The following is a 26004-nucleotide window of genomic DNA, read 5'->3' as shown; positions in this document are numbered from 1 at the left end:
GTAATGATGAGTACACACTGGGACAGCCATACCAGTTGTTAAATATTTATGTTCCTTGAGCGGCCAACTTTTAAAAAAGATTTTATTTATTTATTAGGGAGTGAGAGAGAGAGCATGAGAAGGAGAGGGTCAAAGGGAGAAGCAGACTCCCTGCTGAGCTGGGAGCCCAATGTGGGACTCAATGATGGGATTCCAGGATCATGACCTGAGCTGAAGGCAGTCACCCAACCAACTGAGAGCAACCCAGGTGCCCCACTGTGTGTTTGACTTTACTTCCCTGGCCCATTTCCTAGGACCCATGAGACCTCCTTGGGATTCTGGCCACTAAAGGGGTTAATACATGGACTGCAGTTGGCCTCAGGACTGCTTGGGCATTGCATCTGACATCTGTGCTGATTGGTCAGTGCCTGCTCTAAACAGTTCTTAAATATTCTGAATTGTTACTACAGTGGACAAGGGCAAACTCCAGTTTAGGCCTTGGTAACTTGTCTTTTCACTTTCCAATACCATAGTTCCTCAGTCTTTCCCCATGTATCTATGGCAGATTTTTTTATAAACCCGCTGAACCTGACCACATATGGCCTAGTCCCAAAGCAATAACCAGTCATTATTTTTCCTTGTGTTTTTTGATAGTGCAAAGGGACACACAGTGAATGACACCACTTACTCAAACCCACCCTCCCTCTCTCACACATTTCCTCACACTCTGCAGTTCTTTGGGTATATCTCTCTTCCCCTTCTAAAGGTTTTCTACTGCCCTACAATACTTTCCTGCTATTCTGGCTCTTCTACTCTTCCTCTCCACTCTACATCATACACACACTGTATATATAAAATCTAGTAATGGAAACACCAGAGTCCTGTGGGAATGTTGGAAATCTCAAGGACATCTAATAAACTGAGTTGAGAAAAGCCAAGACCCTTTTAGAAGGTAGGAAGAGTGCCAAGGTAAGAGTACTTGCTACTGACGGTTTCGCCCCTGCCCCCATCATATCCTATTTGTCCTTGTTCATCTGCAACCTAATTCCTTTTAGACTATTATTAATTTATCCAACCTACAAATATTTAATGAGCATTGGACAGATAAGAAGAAATGAGGGTTGATATCTGAGAGTGGAAAAGAAGGGATCTGTTCAGTTCCTAGGCAGGAGTACAAGCCAAGAGGCTGACTGCGGGGCATTACCTAGAGTGGACAGAACCACAGGTGGTGTCCAAAGAACTTGGGCCAGATCAGAGAAGTCACATGTATCATCAACCAAATCCAGGGACAAGTTTGAGGCTGGACGTGGACAGCAGAAGCCTGCAAGGGGATGACTACTGGAGAGAGATGGGAGATAGGGAGCAAAGGTGTGAGGGTGAGCAGGCCAGGAATTGTGTGTGAACAGGATGGAGAGACTTAAAACTCCTCCCACGGGGAACAAGCTCCATATGTGTGAAGGCTGGAGGTGGCCAGGCCTGGAGGGGAGATTCAGGGTTCATGTGCATAGAGGATATTGTTTTATAACCATGTGCCAAATCCTAATGCTCAGGACATACTAACCAGCATCCTGTGTGACTCACGCATCAAACCCTTAAATCCTCGGAGCAGAATTCCCTGACTGGCTCTACCCCCATGGCTTGTTTTGTGGTTCACACTCAGAGCATTGAGAGATGACTCGTGCCGTGTAATCAGAGGATTTGAGCCCGTGGATTTGGCAGGAGATAACCTGACATCTTCTCCAGTTGCAAAGCCCCACATCCCATGTAAAAGAAGCAGAATAGAGTTGCCTTGAAGTATGAATCTTTACATGTCAAGCTGAAGTTGTGGACCATCTCCACCAAACTTCCATAACTGAACAAGGCCACACTTTGTGGGCAGATAGAAGGAGAGGCAGGTGTCAGCTGAGACCGGAAAGTTTTTTTCCTGGTCAACTAGCAACTCTTACATTGTTAGTACAGGCCAGTTTCTAGCACTTATTATTCAGTATCTGTCATTATCTTGTTTCTGGTCACTGCCTTGGATTAGAACCTGATTTTATTTATTCATTAATAAATTTTAATTATTAATGATTAAGTAATTAACATAAACAAGTAATTAAAATTATTGATTTATTGCTTTTGCTTTAAATATATAACAGCAATTTGAGATATAAAATTTAACAGTTGTTACGTTGGAGGGGAAAAATGGATGGGCAGGGGACAAAAAACTTAACTTTTTCCAATATATACCCTTTTGTATATTTTGGATTTTGTATCATATGTATGTATATATATGTATTCCTGTGAAAAATAAGTTAATAATCATATGATCTAATAATACCACTTTTGGACATTTACCCAAAGAAGACAAAACACTAATAACAAAAGATATATGCACCCCTATGTTTACTGCAGCACTATTTACAATAGCCAAGTGATGGAATCAGCCCAAGTGTCCTTTGATAGATGAATAGATAAAGAAGATGTGGTGTATATATATGATGGATGGGTCTAGAGGGTATCCTACTAAGAGAAATAAGTCAGTCAGAGAAAGACAGATATCATATGATTTTATTTATGTGTGGAATTTAAGAAACAAAACAAAGAAAAAAAGAGACAAGCCAAAAAATAGACTCTTAACTACCCAGAAGAGATGGTTACCTGAGGGGAAGTGGGTGAGGGGATGGGAGAAACGGGTGAGGGGATGGGAGAAACAGGTGATAGGGATTTATCCTCATGATCACTGAGTAATATAGTAGAACCGTTGAGCCACTGGATTATACACTTGAAACTAATATAACTATGTTAACTATACTGGAATTAAAAAAAAATAAATGAGTTAGTTAATTTTTGAAAGCTGCAGCTTCACTTCTTTAGCATTTAATTTCCTGTATGAAAGATACACCTGATCTGCCATTCTCCTCACCACCAGTCTACCAAGAATTTGCTTTTGTTCATTTCTTCTGAGACATATTATATTTTCCTTTCTCTAGGATGAGCTGAAATTACTTGGAAAGCAAGGGACCACATTACTGTCATGTATTCAAGAACCAGCAACCAAAAGTCCCACCAGCAAACTCAATCCCAGTGAACTAGAGAATGTAGCTACCATGGAACGGTGAGTGAGAGAGGGGGGATTATGTAGAACTCGATGATCTGAAACGACTGAGAACAATTGGCACAGCTACTCCTGGGTGTTGGTGGAGTCAAGAAAGAATAATATTTGTGACAACAAAGGCAAAAAGATGGTACTCTCCGACAGAGATGTTTTTAGGAGAATGCTATTCCCTCCTTTTGTGCTTTGCTCTCATCCCAGGATTTCAGGGGAGATGGTAGTATGTATTTATCTTCATTTCTAAATAATGGTTTGGTTGGGTGCTGTGCTTTACACACCTGTCATCTCAGTTAGAAAACAAAAGGCACAAAGGTAAGGTTACCTGGAGGCACATTTCAAAGCATAGCAGCTGCCTCCGAAGTGAGTTTCTGGCTAGTTCTGAGGGTGTCCTAATTGAAAAATGGAAAAATTTTCCATTTCCAGCTGAACTGTGAGAGGTCATAGGTGACAGAGACTTGCATAAAAAGGAGATTCCCTTAGGTCATAACACTGGCTAGAAACATAGGGGTTATCTACAGAAACCTATATGGACTCCTGTGGAAGTGAACACTAACCACATGTTACTTTCTCTTTCTTGACAGATTATTACTTCAGTTGGACGAGACAGAAAGAGCCTTTAATCAGTTTTGGTCTGAGCATCACTTGAAGCTTAACCAATGCCTACAGCTACAACACTTTGAGCGCAATTTTTATGAGGTTGTTACTTCCTTGTTGAACAGAGCTCCCTTTCATGGTTTGGTGACTTCTGGGTCTCCCTTCTCCCTTGAACTCTGGATATTGAGTGTCCCTCTTCTCCCTAATCCAGCCCCCTCCTTATATCCTTGCTTCCTCATTGATCATTCTCTTCTCCCTTTTTCAGTGGGGTAGCAATGTTCTAGAACCCCCATTTCTCTGTTGGTATACATGCTATTTCATGTCTGGTTTATCTTCCTTTTTGATTGATAATCTATGAATGTAGCTTTACTCTGTCATCTCTATGTGTCTCAGCACCATACTCCTCTCGACCCCTGCCCTGAGCTTAATCTAAAAGCTTATAAGCCAAAAAAAAAAAAAAAAAGAAAGAAAAAGAAAAAAAAGAAGAATATGTAGATACACAAAAGTCTTAAATCCTTTTTGGATTTTCAAGTTTTCTTTGAGTATGTAGGACCTATACCTCCAGAGAGGGCCTCAGGGCTTATTTCTGGATGCTCTAATGTGTCTTACAGGTTAAACTTGCCCTGGATAGTTTGTTGGCAGAGCAAGCAGAGTTTACAGACATTGGCGACAGTGTGATATGCATGGAGCAACTTCTTAAGGAACACAAAAACCTGGAAGGAAAAGGCCAGGTTTGTTTTTTGCTGTTTTTACGGACTGGGAAGGAAGTCTCTGTGTACAGTGACAGATCATGTCCATTCATTATTGTTGGAAGGTGGCTGAAGGACACAGGAATGCCCAAATCCTGCCTTTTCAGTCCCCACTGCCACCTCAGGTGGGGTGAGGGTTCTGGTTGACTTGTCTGCCCCCACAAAAGCAGCAGGAGGAAAGGTCATAAAAGACACGTTAACCAGCAGGATGTGGGGGTGGGAGCCAGTGGTAAGGAGGGGAAACGTGAAAAAGGGAAACCAGAAAAAATACCAGCTGGGTTTATAATAAGCAGAACAGTGCAGAGTGGGCAATGGGTCCACATTAGTTCTGCTGCTACACAGAATTGGCAAAGCTTTCTCCTTTCTTATACCCCAAGAGTTGTCAATATCAAACTTGTAAAAGAATATGTGTTGCACAATTCTCATACCAGTATTAGACAGTTTCCCGGATCTGCACACAAGTCAGCAGGTGGTAGTGATTCTATTTTAAGTGCTTATGAATTTGAGTTACTACGAATTAAGAAAGTCGAGTCCTCTCTTTCTAGAAAAGTTCCTTTTTGCTCTTCTCAAATTAGAGTCTCTATCTTTTTGTCTTTTGGGCACCCAGTCCTTGATGATTAAGCACTTCCTCTCTGAGCTTATCTAAATGCATGCTTCCCATATGATAATCTTATAGTATTAGAGATTTGCTTCTCCAAGTGTGATCCTCTGACCAGTGCATAGATGTCACAGTGAGAACTTATTAGAAATATGGAATCTCAGGCTCCCTTCAGAATTAGAATCTGAATTTTAATAAGATCCCCAGGTGATTGACATGTACATTATAGTTAACTGAGACACACCTTCTCCTTCCCAAAGGACAAGTAACAAATGTAAACCAGGTTCCCTCTGACCCTAGGAGGTATCAGTTATAGATTCTGAACTGGAGGTGCTTCTCCATGTGTGTGAACACATGAACCCACCTGTGCACCCAGACTCTCACTCAAGAATCCCATCCTCCTCTATGAGCACTCCCTCTATTACCAGTGATCATTTGACAACTAAACATTTTAGTACTGTAGGCTTGAGTAATCAGAAACATTTATCAAACAATGAAAAAAGAAACAAATTTCATATATCTGGTGTCTCAGATTCTCTAAGCCCAATTTTTTGTAATTTTAGGTTTTTTTTTCTTTTCAAGAGAATTCCTTATTAAGTGTAGATACTATGTATTTTCACTTGCATACATTCATATACTTGGGGGAAAAAAGCCTCATCAAGCCCAGTCCTTATATTTTGGGTTCGAAAAATACAGTCATGTCATATATATGAATGAAAGTAGCTACTGACCTGCCAGGAGGCTTTCATTCATCACCAGGTATTCCTTGTCCTAGGTTCTGTGAATGTGGTGGCAAACCAGACAGTCAAGACCCTGCTCTCATAGAGTTTATGTTCCACTGCAGAGAGAGATGAGTAAAAAGCAATCGAATAAGTATTAATATCAGATAGTGACAAATGGTATGAAGAAAATAACAGGATATAAGAGAGTGACTAGGGGTGTTACTTTTGCTCAGGTAGTCAAGAAAGTTCTCTCTGAGAAGGTGACCTTTGATCTGAGCTCTGGATAGCCATGCAAAGATTTAGGGGAATAGCATACAAGGCAGAGAAGCCTCAAGCATAAAACATTGGAGGCAAGACCAAGGTTTGTGAGTTCAAGGAATGTGTCTGGAACATAGTGAGGCAGGGGGGTATAAGGTGGGAGTTATGGTGGTGAGGACTAGATTTTATTTTCAGTGGAACCTATTGGAGGGTATGGGTTGGGTTTTAACTAGTATGGCTGAGGGGCACCTGGGTGGCTCAGTCAGTTAAGTGTCCAACTCTTGGTTTTGGCTCAGGTTATGATCTTAGGGTCATGGGATCCAGCCCCATGTTGGGGTCTGTACTCAGTGCAAGGTCTGCTTGAGATTCTCTTCCTCTCCTTCTGCCCCTCTTTCCACTTGCACATGTGTCCGATCTCTCTCTCAAATAAATGAATCAATCTTTAAAAAAATAATAAATAGTGTGGCTGATCTGCATCCACTTTCTCTCTTCTGCCCCTCTTCTTGGACTTGAGATCTTGGATACATTAAAGATTGCTGACCAGAGCTAGGGGAGAAGCCTGTGGTCATGGGATGTAGGTATGCTTTGTGCACCCATGACTGGTCTTTCAGGGGCAAAGTATCAGAACCAGGTAGACTGACTCATAGCACATGACCTGCAGAGCCCGGGTATATTAGTTTTACCTATTCTGTGCCTTACTTACCCTGTTATTTTACTTACTTTCTAAAAGATGCAGTAGACCCACTTCTCTGCCTTTAGATGAACCAAACAAAACTATCCTATCATAACCAGGACCTTTGTAACATGTCTTCCCTCAGATGTCTAAAAGGCAGCATTTCTTCAGGTAATTTTAAAGGCTTGGCTAATCTTTCCATTTGTTCCACCTATAAAGTGTTAAAGGAACAAGGTGATACCTGTCTAGAGTCCACCGAAACCTGCTTGGGTTTGTCCTTCACTCAGCACTCAAGGGTCAGCTTCCCCCCGGAGCAGAGCCACTCACTGATATCTGGATTGTTGCCAACTTCCTTATTCTGTACAATGATGTCATCCTCATGGATAACCTCTGAGCCAACTCACTAACCAGACATCTGCGGCATGCTAATTGAGCCTGTTCTTTTATCTTTTTCTGGTTTGCTAGTTCAGCAATCTTTTTTTCTTTTTTTAAGAGAGGGAGAGAGAATCTCAAGCAGGCTCCATGCCTAGTGTGGACCCCACCTTGGGCTTGATCCCACAACCCCACGATCATGACCTGAAATGCAGAAGTTGGAAGCTCAACCCACTGAGCCCCCAAGTGCCCCTGATTTAAATCTTTTGAATGTTCATTTCTAACTCTGAGAAACAATGGTTATTTTAGTCCCCACTCTTATTCCTTTTAAGGCAAAGTTTGCTGTGGGGTTTTGGCTATAAGGCAGGCCGGGGACCTTGGTGGTGGGTCAGCAGAGAGTTGACAGGGACCAGGCAGGGGAATCAACATGATTTTAGTCTTGACCTCTCCCCAGAAGGCCAGGGGCCAGCAGTTACAGTGCATGTCTAGGAAGGCTTAGAACCCTGATCGTTAAATTCCTAAGGATGTAATAATCTAGCTGGAGGGCCATGACTTTTTTTTTTAATGGAAAATTTCAGACACACACTAAAGCAGATCAGCTAGTACAATGAACTCCCATGTGTATGCTCTGTTTCCACAACCTTGCGCTCTCTGCCTTTCTTGTTTCATCTGACCACACATGTACATTTAATTCCTGTGCCATTATCTGTGAGTTCATTCTGGGTTCCCTGACAGAGAACATCACCCTTTCTCATCATTTTCTTTCACAGTAGACACTTTTCTCTTTCATCTGTCATAACAGTAGATTCTGGGGAAAAAAACTTATTACACTAACGATCTCTGAATTACGTGTTGCAACTTGACTATCCAGCCTTCTGGAATTTTCAGCACCTGAAAGATGCCAGCCCGGCTTGAGATCAGAGCACCAGATTTCAGCCATTGCTTTCTCATTATTTCTCTTTGACTTTGGTGATTTTGTCACCTGATTTTCTTTAGTAGCAGCTACATAGGCTAAGAAAGAAGCTATGAATTGGAGATTTTACAGTAAAGTTCTTTGCAGGTGCCTGAAGGATGTCATGACTATACAGCCATCATTTATAGCACATGCAAGGAGGCCAAGGGGGCTGGAAGGTGGCAAGACATGGGCTTTGGAGGCAGACAGAATTGGATTCAAATCTCCGCTCTACAGACTACCAGCTGTGTGCCCTTAGTCAAGTCTCTTAGCCTTTCTGAACACATCCCTTCATCTGTAAAACTGAGAATAACCTTTCCCTACTCTGTGGGAAGATGAATGAGGTCAAGGCTTCATCAGGACTAGAGCGTAGTAGGTGGTCAGAAGCTGGAAGCTCTTACCAGTCCCCATTCATTTCAGCTGAGTGCTCTTCCAGCCGTCCGGTGTGGCTCCTGAGTTACTGCTCATCTCTCCTCCAACATCTCAGGGCTTTAAGAACAGTTCTGAAGGGTGAGATGCTGCATGCCAAGCCAAGGGCAGGCTGTCATCACCACAAATTACTTGGGAAATAATCTGTGGGGAAGTTCCCTGGGCCCAGAAGACTTGTGCTGTTCTTAGTAAATTCACAGCTGGACTTTTAAAAAAAAATTCAGCAGACTTCCTTGCCAAGTTTTCATGCTTAGGCTTAGGTTTAAGCTTAGGCGGAACAAATGCTGACGTTTTTCTCGGGTTGGTCAGAACCAGATTCTGGAGCCAAACTGCCTGACTTTGAAGCCTGGCTCTTCTCTTTCCTACCTGGGTCACTTTGGGCCATTTTTGCTTCTACTTCTCTTTTGTTAAACGGGGTCTATGTCGAAGGGTTTCTTGCAGGGAGTGAAAGAAAAAGTCAGTTTAAGCATTCACAATGGTGCCTGGCATACAGAAAGCTCTCAGTGAATCTTAGCTGCTGTCATTAACATCACAGAGGTAGTGGGGCGAATTCTGTGCTATGGAACGTTCCATAGGTTCAACCTGCAAGTGGCCGAGCAGTTCTAGTAACAGCATCTCATCCATTCTTCATTCATTTTGCAATATTTGTTGATCTCCTACTATGCCAAGTCCTGTTCTATGTTATGAGGACACAGCAGTGAGGAAAAGTTAAAAATTACTGCCTAAGGAATTAGCATTCTGGCCTTCTCTCAGGGATGGCAACCAGTGCATCTGGCCTTTGCTGGGCAAAGTACCAGGACTCAAGTACTCAAGTACCCTGAGTTTTTAATCCCTGAGTTCTTTTAAAATAGCCACTGCTTGACTTGTGTCACTTTATTCCTATATCATTACTCACTTTTGTTTTGCACAACAATCATTTATTCTTAAGTAGCTGATTTGTATCATGGATGTCTTAAGTTGAATAACAGCTGGTGCGTTATTCACAAGGGTCCGCAGCGTAGTGCGGGCGATAGATCAGTGATCACAGCAGAAGTACCTGTTCTGATCAAGAAAGGGTACAGAGCGGTAGGGGAGCACAGAGGAGGGGCATTAAAATGAACTGGTGCAGTTGAGAGAGGGATGTCCTTGTATTTCTGTAAGAAGTTAAACCAGGGCAGTGTGTCTGACTGGGACGCTCACCATGCTCAGCAAGGGTGCACGTGGCCTCTTAGCGCCTGGAGCCCTTTGGAAACACAGGAGTCATCTGCGTTCACTCACAGGGCAATGCTGTTTCACACAATTCCAGCCAAGTATGTTACTGCGTCTTCTAGTTCCCTGGTTAATTCATTTTATTGATCAAATATTTATGAGATACTTCTAAGTGCTTTCATGTAGCTTGTTTATCGGTAGGAGTGAGAGGAGGAGGAAGAGTGGGTGGAGGTTTACTAAGTGAAAGTGAAAATAAAATCTTAAAAAAGAAGGACGCCTGGGTGGCTCAGTTGGTTAAGCCACCACCTTCTGCTCAGGTCATGATCCTGGAGTCCCAGGATCAAGTCCCACATCAGGCTCCCAGCTCCGAAGGGAGTCTACTTCTCTCTCTGACCTTCTCCCCTCTTGTGCTCTCTCTCATATGAATAAAATCTTAAAAAAAAAAAAAAGTAAACAAAAAAGATAATTTCAGGTAGAGGTAAGTGCTGTTTAAAAAAAAAAGAAAAGAAACAAGGAAGAGATTGGGCCTGGGTGGGTGCGTTGCTGGGAGTGACTTAGATGTAGTAGTCAGGGATAGCCTTGTGAAGAGGCGAGCCAAGAATTTACCTGAAGGACCTTGGGCAAAGCATCCCAGGGAGGTGCCCTGATGCAGGAGCTAGTTTGGTTGCCATCCTTGTACCTTCTACCTGGATTAGTGCAGTAGCCACCAGCTGCTTTGCCTCTTCTCTTTCTTTCTCAACATTATAGCAGGAGCAATTCTTTGAAAAATATGAATGAGACCCACTCCTCAGAGCCCTCCAGAGCTTCCCACAACACACGGAATAAAAGCTGAAGTGCTCAGAATGGCACTGGGGCATTCTGCATCCAGTTTCCCTCTTTCTCCTGATTATGTCTTCTCCTTTCCTGCTTGCATCCTCTGTTCCAGCCACAGTGGCCTCCTCCTGCTACCTGAACATGGCAAACACGCCCCTACCTCTCAGCCAAGTACTGTGTGCTTTGTCTGTCACTTTAGGCCTTGGCTTCTGTGTCAGGGGTTCCCAGGCCCACACTCAGGTTTGAAGATTTGCTAGGGGGCCTCATAGGTCAGCATGTAATTATACTCACATGGTTATGATTTATTACAGTGAAAAGATACCAAGCAAAATCAGCACGGGAAAATGAATGGGGCAAAGTCTGCTGGGAACCAGGTATAAGATTCCAAGATTTCTCTCCCAGTGGAATTCTATAGGATCCTGATGCCCCTGGATTCCAACCTCCCAAAGGGTTATAACACCATGGTGAAGTGTTGTCTATCAGGAAAGCTCATTCCCCAGTTTTTACTGGGGACTAGTCATGTAGGTATCCTCTACCTGCCATGTACCAGAATTCCATATTCCCAGAAAGAAAGTAGGGATTTAGTGTAAACCATATTGTTTGCACAAACCATTAAGGCATGGTGAGCCATTCTTATCAGGGGATGATAGGTACCCTCCTGACATTCCTAGAGGGCACCCAAGGGCTAACCTTGCAAACAGGCCTTTCAAAGACAGCAGTCTCACGCATGTTAACATTTCTGCATTGCTTGGATGGCTCTTTTCTTTTAATAAATATTCAATTTATTGAAGTAACAATAAAGTCTAGTTTTTCCTTAAGCTTTCAAGTTCAACTACAAATCTTTTTTTTTCTTTTTTCCATTTTCTAAAAAATTTAAATTCAATTAATTAACATATAATGTATTATTTGTTTCAGGGGTACAGGTCTGTAATTCATCAGTCTTATATAACACCCAGTGCTCATTACAACACATATCCTCCCCAGTGGACATTGTGGACGGCACTCTATCAGTAAGCCCTTCTCTCATCCATCCTACTTAAAACAGCAACTCCTCCACCAGCACTCCCTACCTTCCTTTCCATGTCTGGCTTTTCTCCACAACATGCATCACTAACTAGGATATTATATAATCTACATATCTAATTATTCATTGCCCGTGTCTCCTTGCTGCTTCCTGACGGCACACAGGAGAAGAATGAGGCACAAACAAGTCAGCTGCAAGAGAAAGGGAGCCCAGGTCGGCAGTAGAAAAGACTGTCACCCCAAACAACTCCTCAGTCTCATATTTTTGGAAAGCAGGTCACAACCAGCAAAGAAGCTGGAGTCAGTTACACATTGACCATGAGTCTTGTAGATAAGAAGAAAGGCAAAATATATCTGGTCGAGCAGTGTAAAGTTTATAATTGAGCAAGCACTTTCAGAGGGCTCATCTAATTAGCCACAGGTGGTCTCTGGAGAAGGGGAAATAACAGAAAAAAGCCACTGGAACACCCGGAGCCAGCTGGGCGTTCCCTGCTGCTGGGCGTTCCCTGCTGCTGGGCTTCGAGGAAGTATATCGTCCTCTCCCCCAGAGGCCTGTTGCCAGAAGTCTACAGCTAAGCATGCTTGGTGGCTGGTGTAATTTTGCATGGGTTACATTTTAAGCAGTATGTTGTTCTAAGGCATGGTTACATCTTCTATTAACATGTAAGCTCCATGAGGGCAGGTATTTTGCTTCCTTGATTACTACCAGACCCCTAACAACTAGGGCGGTGTTTAGCACATGGAGGGTCCTCAGTAGTATGTGATGAATGAATTAAAAATAGATAAACATGGGGGCACCTGGGTGGCTTAGTTGGTTAAATGTCCAACGCTTGACTTCAGCTCAGGTCATGATCTCAGGGTTGTGAGATTGAACCCAACATTAGGCTCTGTCCTGGGCATGGAGCCTGCTTAGGATTCTCTCTCCCTCTCTTCAAAACAAAACAAAACAAAACAAAACAGTAAAACATGGCACATGGGATTAGAACAAAGTAAGCCATGCAGAGAGGGGTAGGAGGTATGGTTGCTGGGAGGCTGAAGTCAGAGAAGACTGTGACTAGATCTTGTGAGTTGCAGGAAGGGGTTTAGATAAACATATTTCTTAAGTCTCAGGATCCCCCACAGAGTTGTCCAAACCAGATCTTTACTAGCTTCCCAAATTCAGCTGAGTCCTGTCTCCCCTCAGGGCCCCATGTCTGATACTTTTACTTTTCCATTTAATTGACAGGGGAATTCAGAGTCTCCAGTTCTGGTCAGTATAACCTGTCATGCTCTTCTGCCAAAAAGTTATCACAGTTGTTATAGTTGAATTACTGGTATTATTTATTTAGTAATCTAAGTTCTCCATTACATTGAAAATCATAGCTTGTTAATGCTATATCCTCAGTGCCTGGCTGAGAATTCAACAGAAATTTGAATGATTGGCTTGCTTTTCAGAGTGTAGTTGACCCTGGACTAGGCTAGACTTCTGGAGACCTTGAACTGCGACAGAGCTTCCCCGGTTCCGGAGCCAAGACTCTCAGCCTAAGACCTGACATCTGCTAGGCTTCCTCCAGGTTTGGAGCACACGGTAAATATCACCCTCACCATGACCTGGCTTCTGATGCTTGGCTGTGGATGCTCACTTCACAGGATACCTTGGAAAAGGCCCAGCTGCTTTCAATAATTGGGGACCAGCTCATCCAAAGCCATCACTATGCAGTGGACTCCATCAGACCCAGATGTGTAGAGCTCAGGCACCTCTGTGATGACTTCATCAATGAAAATAAGAAAAAATATGACATTTTAGAAAAGTCCTTGGAGTTGCATAGACAGCTGGACAAGGTGAGCACAGCAAAGCCATGACCATGATGTTTGCTAAATTTTCTGTGCAAGAGTCTTAATCATACTCATCCTCCCTGCCCTACAGAATTACTGAGAGGGTAATTACTTCATGTTAAATAGTGCTTGAGAGGCATTAAAACCTGTGCAGATTCTAGGTCATAGAAGTATTAGAAGTCAGAAGTGCCCTCACCATCCCACCATATCCCATTAGAATGAACAAATGTTCATTCTCCTCTATGTGGACCTAGACTTAGAGTTTTGGCCTGGCCCCATGATTCCCTTTAGGCAGAGAACCAAGCACACTATATTTACAAAGTGCTTCTCCTTATATATAGGCCTCAAATCAATCCATTTGGAAAAGCTTAAGTAATAATGACCATTATACATTCCTGCCATTTATTGAGCACCTACTATGTTCCTGCCAGAAACATAATTATGTCATCTATTCAATCCTCAAGACAACCTATGAGAAGAGTATGAATGGCATTATTTGGAAGAGGCAGAAACTGATAGCTTGGTTAAATCAGTGGCTCACTGCATTTAATACATGAGAAACAGTTTGCTAGAATTGCAGATTCTCTAATGTGCCATTCTGGAGACTCAGATTCAGTAGTCTAGGATGATGCCCAGGAATCGGTATTTTCATCAAATTTCCAGGTGTTTCTGGTGCAGGTAGTACAGGGATGGCACGAGAGACTGTGGGATATGTGATCGCCCATGACCACATCTGGGGTAAAAATAGGGCATGCAGATTTGAAGTCAGGACTGCTGTATTCCAAATCCCAGACTCTCTAGACTAGACAGCAGCAGACTAGACAGACTCTGTGCAGAGGGCTCACAGAGAAGGGGCCATAGCCCCTGGTGCCCTTCAGTGGTGATCTCTGGGGCAGTTGCCTGGTCAGCAGGGGCAGTGGCTTCTGGAGCCTTCCCTGTCAGCTGTTTGTAGGCAGCACGTAACCCGTGGCCATGAGTCAGCATGCTCCGTTCCCATAGCTATTTCTCTGTGACGGCTGGGGGCACACACCCAGGCTATTTCTGTCATCCTGATGCCAAAGGGATTGTAATGTCAATGAAATACAACTGTTCCAGAAGCAAGTGCCTCAGAAGGGCCTGGTCCACAACCTGTTCTGTGTGCTGAACTCCGCAGGATCAGCTGCTGTTTTCCTCACTCCATTTCCGCTCCAGAGATAATAGCCTAGTGCTGATATATATGTTTGGGTGTGTGTGTGTGTGTGTGTGTGTGTGTGTGTGTGTGTGTATGTGTCTAGGAGAGGAGGTATCCACTGTGACTGCAGAAGAACACAACTTAATGTTTTCTACAGATCTAGGCATGTTGTTTCAAGAGAAATATATAAAAGCATACATATGTCATGCATATAGAGCATATATCTAAAATCATAGAGTGTATATATCAAAACATGATTTACATTATTTTGAAAATCCAAAAATGTACAAAGGAGGACGGAAGAAGTTACTAGGAATACCTACATGTGCCATTTCCTGCCTCATCACCACATAGGGATAATCAATAATTTTTAAATACCTTTACTACGCTTTATTATTCTAAAAGTAGTCCACATTCAGTGTAAGTAATTTAAAGGAAAAAATAAAGACAGATAGAAGTTGCCTATAATTTTCCCACTTAAAGCTAACTACTTTGGAGTGCTCCCTTTTGCTCTTTCCTCCCTGTATAGTTATTTTTGTGTGGCTCTTCAGGTCACATGATAAATGGAAATGCAGCCATACTTGCGCTGGCAGCTTCTTTCCACATACATATTCAGGCAGCACAAGGACCCCTGTCTTTCTGTTTGAGTCTTTTAAAAATTGAATTTTTAGAATTCGTCACCTATCTGATTTCATCCCAGCAATCTGGAAAGTTTGAGTATTACTGTCCTGAGTTACAAAGCTTTGCATGCTTTGATGCTTCCCTGGGACAGACAAATGCCAGTAAATGCAAATGTGAGCAGTGGAAGGTAGTGTTTTTGTTAAGAGGGACATTTCCTCCCCTGGGAAGACATGTAGGGGCCAGGTCGAATGCCTCATTGGTCATCCTATGCCCTTATAACTAGTTAGGATGCAAGATGAGTAGCTTAGAAGGCAAACCTGAAAAGTCATTGGTTGCATTCCTAATGGTTAGTCCAAATTTAGGAATACCTAACTCTTTTCTTTTGGTGATGTAGCAATTACTGTCCGTAGAAAAGAGGAGAATGTTTATACAAGTTTTTTACTGACTGAATGACTCTTATGAGAAATGGACAGATGTAAAATTAGTTTGGGTTTGTCCACCTTACAGCTGTGTTAACAGTGGTTAGACCTATGAACTTTATGCTGTCCCACAACAATTTTCCATTGTCTCAGGATCCTTCTGTACCACAGACAAGCTCAGGTGTTCTGAGCTGTGGGTAGGCTGACTGCATGGGGCACTGTGTTTCTTTTGAAAGGTCAGCCAGTGGTGTGAAGCAGGAATCTACCTTTTGGCTTCCCAAGCTGTAGACAAGTGCCAATCACGAGAGGGGGTTGACGTTGCCTTGAACGACATTGAAGCATTCCTGAGTACAGCGAAGGAGTACCAGTTGCCCAGCCACATGGAGTTTTATAACCAGTTTGAGTTGATACTCACCATTGACGTCAAGGTAATGTGTCTGGGTTATTTTAATCTTGTGGTTAGAAAGGAAGCACTGGGGGGCCTTTTGCCTGTTGCTTAAGAAAGTCTGGTTCATCGTCATTAGCCATCAGGGAAATTCAAATCAAAACCACATTGAGATACCACCTTACACCAGTTAGAATGGCCAAAATCAACAAGACAAGAAACAACAAATTTTGGAGAGGATGTGGAGAAAGGGGAGCTGTCTTACACTGTTGGTGGAAATGTTAGTTGGTGTATCCACTTTGGAAAACAGTTTGGAGATTCCTCAAAAAGTTAAAAATAGACCTACGTTGTGACTTGGCAATTGCACTCCTGGGTATTCACCCCAAAGATACAGATGTAGTGATCCGAAGGGGCATATGTGCCCCAATGTTCATAGCAGCAATGTCCACAATAGCTAAACTGTGGAAAGAGTCGAGATGCCCTTTAACAGAGGAATGGATAAGGAAGATGTGGTCTGTATGTACAATGGAATATTATGCCTCCTTCAGAAAGGATGAATGCCCAACTTTTGCATTAACATGGATGGATTGGAGGAGAGTATGGTGAGTGAAATAAGTCAAGCAGAGGAAATCATTTATCATATGGTTTCATTTACTTGTGGAACATAAGGAATAATATGGAAGACATTAGGAGAAGGAAAGGGAAAGTAAAGGGGGGGAAGTCGGAGGGGGAGATAAATCATGAGAGACTGTGGACTCCGAGAAACAAACTAAGGGTTTTAGAGGGGAGAGGGTGGGAGGATGGGTGAGCCCGTGATGGGTATTAAGGAGGGCATGTATTGCATGGAGCACTGAGTGTTATATGTAAATGATGAATCTTGGAACACTACATCAAAAACTAATGATGTATTGTATGGTGACTAACATAATATAATAAAATTAAAGAAAAAAAAAAGTCCAGGTAGGATGTACTGAGCAGGCTTACCAGTTCCTGAATCTCAGGTAGCATCCTAGACCTGTGCTTCCTGGAAATCTGACCCTTCATGGTCTGACCCAAATATCACCTTCAGTCATTCATTTCTCTCCAGATACTCATGAGCATCTCTGATGTATCATGCACTGTGCTGAGGACATAGCAATGAGAAGAAATAGACATGGTTCCGTCCCTGATGCAACTTAGTGGGAGAGACTGACGTTAATAAAATGTCAAACACAGGGCACCTGGGTGGCTCAATCGGTTAAGTGGCTGACTTCGGCTCAGGTCATGATCCCAGGGTCCTGGGATCGAGCCCCACATCAGGCTCCCTGCTCATCAGAGAGCCTGCTTTTCCCTCTCCCTGCTGCTCTGCCTACTTGTGCTCCCTTTCTGTCAAATAAAAAAGAATCTTTAAAGACAAAAACAAAACCACTCAGTTTTTTTTTTTAAGATTTTATTTATTTATTTGTCAGAGAGAGAGGAGCGAGAGCGAGCACAGACAGAGAGGCAGGCAGAGGCAGAGGGAGAAGTAGGCTCCCTGCCAAGCAAGGAGCCCGATGTGGGACTCGATCCCAGGATGCTGGGATCATGACCTGAACTGAAGGCAGCTGCCCAACCAACGGAGCCACCCAGGTGTCCCAAAACCACTCAGTTTTAAAATAAATAAATGTCAAACACAAAACACAAGAATGTGTTACAAGCTGAGATAAGTGCTCTGGAGGAGAGATTTAGGATCCTGCTGGACATGTGATAAAAGAACTTGACCTTGACTGGGGATCCCTAGAGCCAAGGCCTGGAGACTGAGTAGAGATAATGGGGGAGCCTTTCCAGACCAGAAGTAACAGCATGTACAGAGGACACAGGGCTGGAGGGAAACTGGCACAAATGCAGAACCCAAAGGCCAGGGTGGCTGGAGTACAAGAGCAAAGGAAGGGTGTTTGGGGGTGAGGCAAGAGAGGGGCAGATGAGGCAAGGCTTTGTGGGCCATATTAAGTTCATATTAAGCCACTGAAGGGTTTAAGCAGGTGAAAACTTGATTGGGTTTGCATTTTAAGACAAGCTTTCTTTTATGAAGTCAGCAGAGTTATGGAGAGCACACCTTCCTCTGAGATTCACATCACCTTGTATGTATCTCTCCCATAGGGTCGTATTTATTTCTTTTGAGTCACCGATCTCTTTTGAGTCACAGAATCTGATTCACATACTTTCAGGGTTCTATATACTCAAGGGTATTTAAGGAAGTTTGAGGTAGGCACTTTTTACCAAGATATGGGCAGAGTTTAGGGAACGCAGTAGGGATGGTGAAGGTCCCTGGGGTTACCAAGAAATAAGAAGCAGTTACCAGCCATCAGCATAAAGGGCAAAGGAGACCCCAGGAAGCACTGTAGCTGTGACTGTGAGAGGCGCTGGTAAGGGCTGTGGCCTTGGGCAGATGTGGCTACAGCTGCTGTTCCAGCCAACTTCAGCAAACTGCCTGGCCATACCACCTACCAGGAAATGAGTAAACTTAATCAACCATCTCTAGAAAATAAGCAGAAACATGGAGGAAGGAGAGGATTATAAGAGAAATATTTTTTAAAATCCTATATGTCAAGTGGATCAAAATATCCCCCAAGCCCATCTTTTCTTCTTTTAGTTTGGAATAAAATTTTAGGTTATAAGACTTAAAGATCCTGTTGTGTCAGAGAAAGTTGTGTCCACTGAGAAGTAATGACTTTGTTGTCAAAACGGTACTCTATACATATAGAAATATTCCTAAATATATGTACGCGTAGATATGGTACAGACACATGTATCTTTTTACTTTGACAATTGAGATAGCCTACAATCAATGAGACCCCTAGTGTCAATGAGCCCACCTAGGCCTGAGATCTTTGTTTCTAATACCATTCTTCAGTAGAAGACTCCTGAGCTCCTTGGAGAAATGGCTGATTCTAGGGCTGGGGCAGGGAATATACAAGATGATCCTAGAGCATCTTGTAGTGCCAGAAGGAACTACTAAAAACAAAACAACAAACCACAGTGATGGGACATAGGCGGGAACTGAAAAGAACTCCCCACGGCCAATGTTAGAATAATTTGAGCAATAAAATTAATAAAGTAGTATTGGGGGGCGCCTGGGTGGCTCAGTGGGTTAAGCCGCTGCCTTCGGCTCAGGTCATGATCCCAGGTCCTGGGTTCGAGCCCCGCATCGGGCTTTCTGCTCAGCAGGGAGTCTGCTTCCTCCTCTCTCTCTGCCTGCCTCTCTGCTTACTTGTGATTTCTCTCTGTCAAATAAATAAATAAAATCTTTAAAAAAAAAAAAGTAGTATTGGATTCCAACCCAAAGTATAAAATACATATCCATGAACCCATTCTGATATAAATAAATGGTGAAATAAATAAATAAATGGGGCAGAAGAAACTAATCTCCCATGCAGAAGAATTCTAAATTATTTGTGTAGATACTTTGCCCTCAAGGCAGTAGAGTATAATTTCCCAACCCTTAAATGTGGGCTATGTATAGTGACTTCCTTTCGAAGAATACAGTACAAGGAGGGAGAAACAAAAACTGAGTTTATGGTAAAGTTACTTTATATACACGACCTCAACTAGGTGACCAAGGTCAACATCAAAACAGTGTTATCATGCAGATTTGAGGTACCCTTGATGTAATATGATGAACATGCCAATTTACTTCCATGGTCTTACCCCAAAACCCATAACTCCAGTCTAGTCATGAGAAAAACATCAGATAAATTCCAACTGAGGGACATGCTACCTCAGTATCTGACCAATACTCCTCAAGATAGTCAAGGTCATCAAAACCCAGAAAAAGCTGAGAAACTGCCACAGCCAAGAGGAATCTAAGAAGTCATGACAACTACATGTAATATAGTATCCTGGATGGGACCCTGGAGGAAAAAGTACATTAGGTAAAATTGAAGAAATCTAACTAAAGTGTGGACTTTATTGAATAATTTTATTTTGAATAATTTATTTTAATAATAAAAGTAACATCAATACTATTTTATTAATTGTAAGAAATATACCATACTAATGTAAACTGTTAAGATAGTGGAAACTGGATGGTCTATACGGGAACCCTGTACTATTTTGTATTTTTTTTCTGTAATTCTAAAACTGTTTGAAAAGATAAAATTTATTTCTAAAACAGTGGTAGTCTATGTGTAAACAATTGAATCTGTTACAATTAAGGCATAGTGATTACGGAAACTGCATCTACAATTAAAAGATTATGCTTGTAGCGGCCCCCCCCCCCCCCCCCCCCCCCCCCCCCCCGTCTGTCTGAGGCTCTTCAGGTGCTTTTCTACAATACATTGCTACTCCACCACCTTCTTAGTGCTGTTTTGGTTTTCCTCCATTGTTCACTTTCACCACGCAGTCCAAAAAATGAAACAATCGCAGTAACAAATAGCAAAATTCAATTCTTTAAACGTTCACTTCATTCACCTATAATGAAGGTGGTGGCAGTTTAGTGGAAGACAAGCACATGCCCAGTTAAGTGCCCATTGGTCCAAGAACATAGGGAGTGAAAGGGACAGTGGAGCACATAGGGGATGCAAAGGTCAGCTCAGCCTAGGAAAGTCAGGGTGTTCATAGGAGAAGATGCCTAAATTTGGTCTTGAAGGTTGGGTAGGAGTTTTCAAGGGACACAAAGCAGAGGGAGGGAACCTCAGCAGATGGAACAGGAGATGCAGAAGCAGAGAGACTGGAAACAAGAATGCTCCTGTAAATGCCACAGCTGGAAGCTGGAGTGAGGGGCGGGGACTCATGGAAGTTGGACTGGAGGGAAATCAGTGTAGTTAATGAAGGGTCCAGTGTTTCATGAGGAGTCTGGACTTTATCCTAGCAGGTCATTTAAACAAGGAAGTTATATGATTAGATTTATTTCCGGGAAAGAGAATTCTGATTATGGTATGGAGAATGGATTTGCAAGTAAAAAGAAGAAAGAGGAAAGGAGGGGATGCAGTTGTTAATCTTGTCCCAATCCTCTCCCTCATCTGAGGGAGACCACCTCGCCATTTCCAGGGTTCATTCTGGGACCTTAAGGGAGAGATACAAAAGGGCAAAGGTGATTCAAATCCTGTTAAATCCAAATGGTGGGCCAGGGGGCTCCAGCATGTGGCACTGATCTCACATCAGGGCTGTACACCATATACCACTAATTCAACAGTCATTCTTTCAGTCAGATTTCTTGATATTTGTGTAGCAGTTAACACCTGTGACTCAGTGTTCTAGCTTATCATTGGGCTAGCCACCAAGTTTCATCACTATCACCCCAGAAACACAAACTGACATTGCTTAATCCTAACATAGGAGATTTGGTTTCTTTTTGGGATCTGGACTTATAGCTGTATTGTCAGAACCTCTAGTCCACTGTACAGCTGAGCTTCCTGAGGCCAGAGGCACATTCCTTAAAGAGAGCTTTTTTTTTTTCTTAAAAAAAATTTTTTTTTGCCACCTTAGCATTTTTAAAATTAACATATAATGTATTATTTGCCCCAGGGGTACAGGTCTGTGAATCATCAGGCTTACACTTTTCACAGCATTCACCATAGCACATACCGTCCCCAATGCCAAAAACCCAGCCACCCTATCCTTAGCCTCCAACCCCCCAGCAGCCCTCAGTTTGTTTTGTGAGACTAAGAGTCTCTTATGGTTTGTCTCCCTCATGATCCCATCTTGCTTCATTTTTTCCCTCTTTACTCCCACCACCCCCTGCCCTGTCTCTCAAATTCCTCCTATCAGACCTTTTAAACATAAGCCCCACCTTAATCTAGACTAGGGGTTGCAAACTATAGCCTGTGCCTGAAAACTTCTTGCCACCTACTTTTACAAAGTTTTATCAGAACACAACCACACTCATTCATTTATGTAGTGTATGTTGTCTATGACTGCTTTAATGCTACAAAGAGGTCAGTAGTTGTAACAGAAACCAGATGGTCTGCAAATTCTGAAATATTTACTCTTTGGTCCTTTACAGAAAAATTTTGCTAACCCCTAATCCAGACCAACACTGTTCAGTAGAAATATAATGCCAGCTGTATATGTGACTTAAGATTTCTTAAGGTTTGGTCTGGAAAAATTGAAAAAAGTGAAAAAAAAATCCATGTGATATCAGTTTTAATGATGTTTTATTTAACCAAAATCCAAAATACTGTTTCAATATATAATCAATATCAGAAGTTACTAATGAGATATTTTACATTCTTTTTTCATTCTAAGTCCTCAAAATCCAGTGTGTGTTTTACACTGATGGCACAGCGCAGTTCAGAACAGCTGCATTTTGGGGGCTCGGTAGCCTCATGTGGCTAGTGGTTGCTGCGTCAGACCATCCAGGTCTGTACTCAGACTCTACAAGGACTGAGACCAGTACTAGATGTTGGAGGAGGGATCAGCCTTGATGGGACCCTCAGGCTGAAGGGAAATGGTTGTTCCGTAGCTGACTCAGTAGTCCTCCCTCAGGGCTCTGGGCTCTTGGCTCTTTCCAGAAGATGGCCAGCAGAAAAAAAGACACATTTACTTCACTAGTTGTGAAAGGTGGCAACCTCCCTGAGTGTGTGCTAAACCTGTACTTTCGGAATGAGGCATCCTCAGAGCACCCTGCATGGATTGTGATGGTTGAGCTCTTCTGATTTGGGGTCCTTTCCTTGGTGGCTAAAATCATCCAGGAGGCAGATGTTAGATGTGAGATGTCTGACATCCGTCTGAGTTGGCATGATGAAGAAAAGACGACCCACTGCCTTTGACCCGCCAGAGGTAGATGGATGTCATGTTGGAAGCAAGGCCAGAAAAAATGTATTCAGGTGAATTTAGGCCTTGGTGAAGCTTGAAGACTTCCGGGCCTTGTTTCTTATTCTCTTGAACCTTTGCCTTAGAACATACAGTCAGTTACGGGAATGTCAGTGAGTTTCATCTTTCCCTTGGTATTTTTTCAGTTTACTTCTTTATTACTCAGGTATAGAGAAGGGGTCCCACAGAATAAAACTTAAATGTTTCTCTTTTGAGTATTTGGGGTTCCCTTGATCCTGCCTCAGTATGTAGCCAGCTGTTTCCCCCCAGAACACGTAAACTCTTTTCTGAGCCAGGGGCCTTTATTCAGGGTACACACCTCTTCCTTTGAAACCCTCCTGTTCTATAAATTGGCCCAATATCCTTTATTCATGGTCTGTGGCATCCTCTTCTACTAATGGACATGGCTTTGTGAACATTTATCTGCTCCATTTATATTTACTGAGCACTACTCTGTGCTAGGCAGTGTCCTAGGCAGGGAGATACAGTAGTGAAAAAGGATATGATCTTTGTCCATCAGATGAGAGATGCAGACTTGCAGAATCACAATTCTGGTGCAGGCTGAGCTGTGCCACGACTTGTGTGTGGATGGAAGGGTCACCTGAAGGAAGTGAGTTTGGGGGATGGGGAAGAAGGGAGAAAGGGAAATCTTCATGTCATCAGGCTGAGTACAGAGAGACCTGGTCATGATTTGCTTTTGTTCCTGCAGGCCAGAGCCCAGGAAGTCCTGCAGAAGCTGAGCGATGTACAGGAAATATTTCACAAGAGGCAAATGAGTCTGATGAAACTGGCAGCCAGACAGACTCGCCCAGTGCAACCCGTGGCCCCCCACCCTGAGTCGTCCCCAAAATGGGTGTCGCCGAAAACCAGCCAGCCCTGCATCTTGGGTAGGTTATTTGGGGAGAGGAAGCTTTGTGCCCTTATGTTTCATCAGTACTCATGAGGGTTGAAATTGTGCTTGTTTAAGATGCATAATGGTTGTTGTTTTGACAAATATTATTTAAAATAAACTACAGTGTGGAATCGTACAGGTATTGAAGACTTTAGAGAGAGAAAACGGAATGCCTGTGTACAAGGAGACACTCATAGTCTAGAATAGGAATAATATAAATGTGCAAATAACATCAGCATGAGATAGACTCCATTAAAGACCTTTAAAATCCTCACAAAATTCTATTATCAGACCAGTGGTAAAGTTGGTTCTTTGTAAAGATAAAAACAATAGATAAGTCCTTACACCAGTCCTGCTTGGTCTTGATTATGAGAGCTTAATAGTAAGTCTTGAGAAAGGTAGTGTAAGTCTTCCAGCTTTGTTCTTTTTCAAGATTACTTTGGCTTTTTAGGTCCTTTTCATTTCCATATAAATTTCAGAATCACGTTCAAGTTTCTGCTGAGATTCTGCTTGAGGTTGCACTGATTTATAGATCAATTTGGGGAGAACTATTATCATACCAGGATTGAGTCTTACAATTCATAAATGTTATAACTCTCCATTTATTTAGGCATTGTATAATTTCACTTGGCAGTATAGAAGTTTTTTGGTTTTGGTCTTGGTTTGCTCTTTTTTAAAAGTTTTTATTTAAGTACCAGTTAGTCAACATACAGTGTAATATCAGTTTCAGGTGTGCAATATAGTGATTCAACACTTCCATATGTCACCCCGTGCTCATCACAAGTGCACACCTTAAGCCCTGTCACCAGGTTAACCTGTGCCCTGCCTACCTCCCCTCTGGTAACCGTCAATTTGTTCTCTATAGTTGAGTCTGTTTCTTGGTTTCCCTCTCTCTCTCTTTTTTTCCCCTTTCTTCATTTGTTTTGTTTCCTAAATTTCACATACAAATGAAATCATATGGTATTTGGCAGTATAATAGTTTTGAGTGTTAAGGTCTTAGGCATTTCATGTTTGTTTGTTTGTTTGTTTAAATTATAGTAAATAGAATTTACCATATTTAACTACCAATAGGGATATATATCTGTATAAAATATAATCAGGCCATCTGTCAATAGGGGCATTTTACTTCTTCTGTTTCAATATGCTTTTTCCTCCCTCACCTTATTATAATGGCTGAGACATCTGATAAAATGTTGAATAGAAGTGGTGAGAGCAGACATCCGTGCCTTTTCCCCATATTAAGACAAAGAGTTCCTTTTTTTACCTTAAAGTATGATGTTAACAGTAAGTTTTTCACAGAGGCCTTTTTTCAGATTGAGGAAGTTCCTTTCTCTTCCTAGTTTGATCAGAGTTTTCATCATAAATCACTGTTGACTTTTTCAGATGCTCTTTTTGGTGCATCTATTGAAATGATTATATAATTTTTCTCTTTTATTTGTTAAAATGGTGGATTACAATGATTTATTTTCAAATGTTAAAACAATTGTACATTCCTGGGATAAACTACTCTTGGATACCTTATATATGTTATTTGTTACTCTGTTATTTGAAACTCTGTTATTAAGAATATACATGTCCATAATTGTTATGTCTTCCAGATATTCTGGCCCTCTTCCAATTAGGAAACATCTCTTCTTCCCTCCGGATCTTTAGTAATACTCCTTGTCCTGATGTCTATTTTGTCTGATATTAACACAGCATGCCAGCTTTCTTATGATTGGTGTTTGGATAATATATTTTTTCCATTTTTGTATTTCTTTGTTTTCAAAGTGTATCTCTTGTAAGCAGCATATAATTGGGTCTTGACTTTTTTTTTTTTTTAAGATTTTATTTGAGAGAGAGAGGACACACAAAAGAGTGCGCAGGTGGAGATGGGGAGAGGGAGAAGCAGGCTCCCCACTGAGAAGCGAGCCCCTTGCAGGGCTCAGGGCCCAATCCTAGGACCCTGAGATCATGACCCAAGTACAAAGCAGATACTTAACTGAGCCACCCAAGCACCCCAATTGGATCTTGACTTTTTAACATATTCTGTTTCCGATTGGAGTATTTAGTCCATTTACATACAATACAATTATTGATATAGTTGGATTTAGAGTAATAATTTCATTATTTGTTTATTTTCTCATTTTTTCCCTCTGTTCCTCCTTTTCTGCCTTCTTTTGGGTTAGCAATTTTTTTTTTTTTTAGTGTTCTCTTTTAATTCTTTTATTGGCTTTTTATCATACCTGTTTGCATTGTTTTTCTCAGATATATGCTTATGTATAGTCTTATATTTTATATTTCATCTTTTACATCTACTCTCTTTTTCAATCATTTCCAGTGTTCTTTTTATTCTTTATAATAGATCTGAATTACCACTGTGTCATTCTTCTCAGGCTGAAGAATTTCCTATGCATTTCTTGTGTAAATCAGATGACAATGAATTCTTTTGGCTTTTATTTATCTGTAAATTATGGGGTCTTGGTAATTCTCCATTTTGTTTGGTT

The 26004-nt window shown here is 42.0% G+C and overlaps 1 protein-coding gene across 5 annotated transcripts in view; it reads left to right on the top strand.

The window, feature by feature from the left end:
• Nucleotides 1-26004, top strand: part of MCF2L2 (MCF.2 cell line derived transforming sequence-like 2) — a 259359-nt gene that overhangs the window by 113766 nt on the left and 119589 nt on the right. For all 5 annotated transcript variants that reach the window (XM_047731452.1, XM_047731445.1, XM_047731474.1 and 2 more), the window contains 6 exons: nt 2952-3076; nt 3655-3769; nt 4279-4398; nt 13074-13265; nt 15707-15898; nt 23336-23513. In XM_047731452.1, the coding sequence (XP_047587408.1) occupies nt 2952-3076; nt 3655-3769; nt 4279-4398; nt 13074-13265; nt 15707-15898; nt 23336-23513 (922 nt within the window). The remainder of the gene's footprint in view (nt 1-2951; nt 3077-3654; nt 3770-4278; nt 4399-13073; nt 13266-15706; nt 15899-23335; nt 23514-26004) is intronic.

The sequence above is a fragment of the Lutra lutra genome, chromosome 1 (genome assembly GCF_902655055.1).
Source record: "Lutra lutra chromosome 1, mLutLut1.2, whole genome shotgun sequence".
NCBI lineage: Eukaryota > Metazoa > Chordata > Mammalia > Carnivora > Mustelidae > Lutra > Lutra lutra.
The sequence above is the reverse complement of the archived record's forward strand: the minus strand, read 5'-3'. Positions and strand labels throughout refer to the sequence as shown.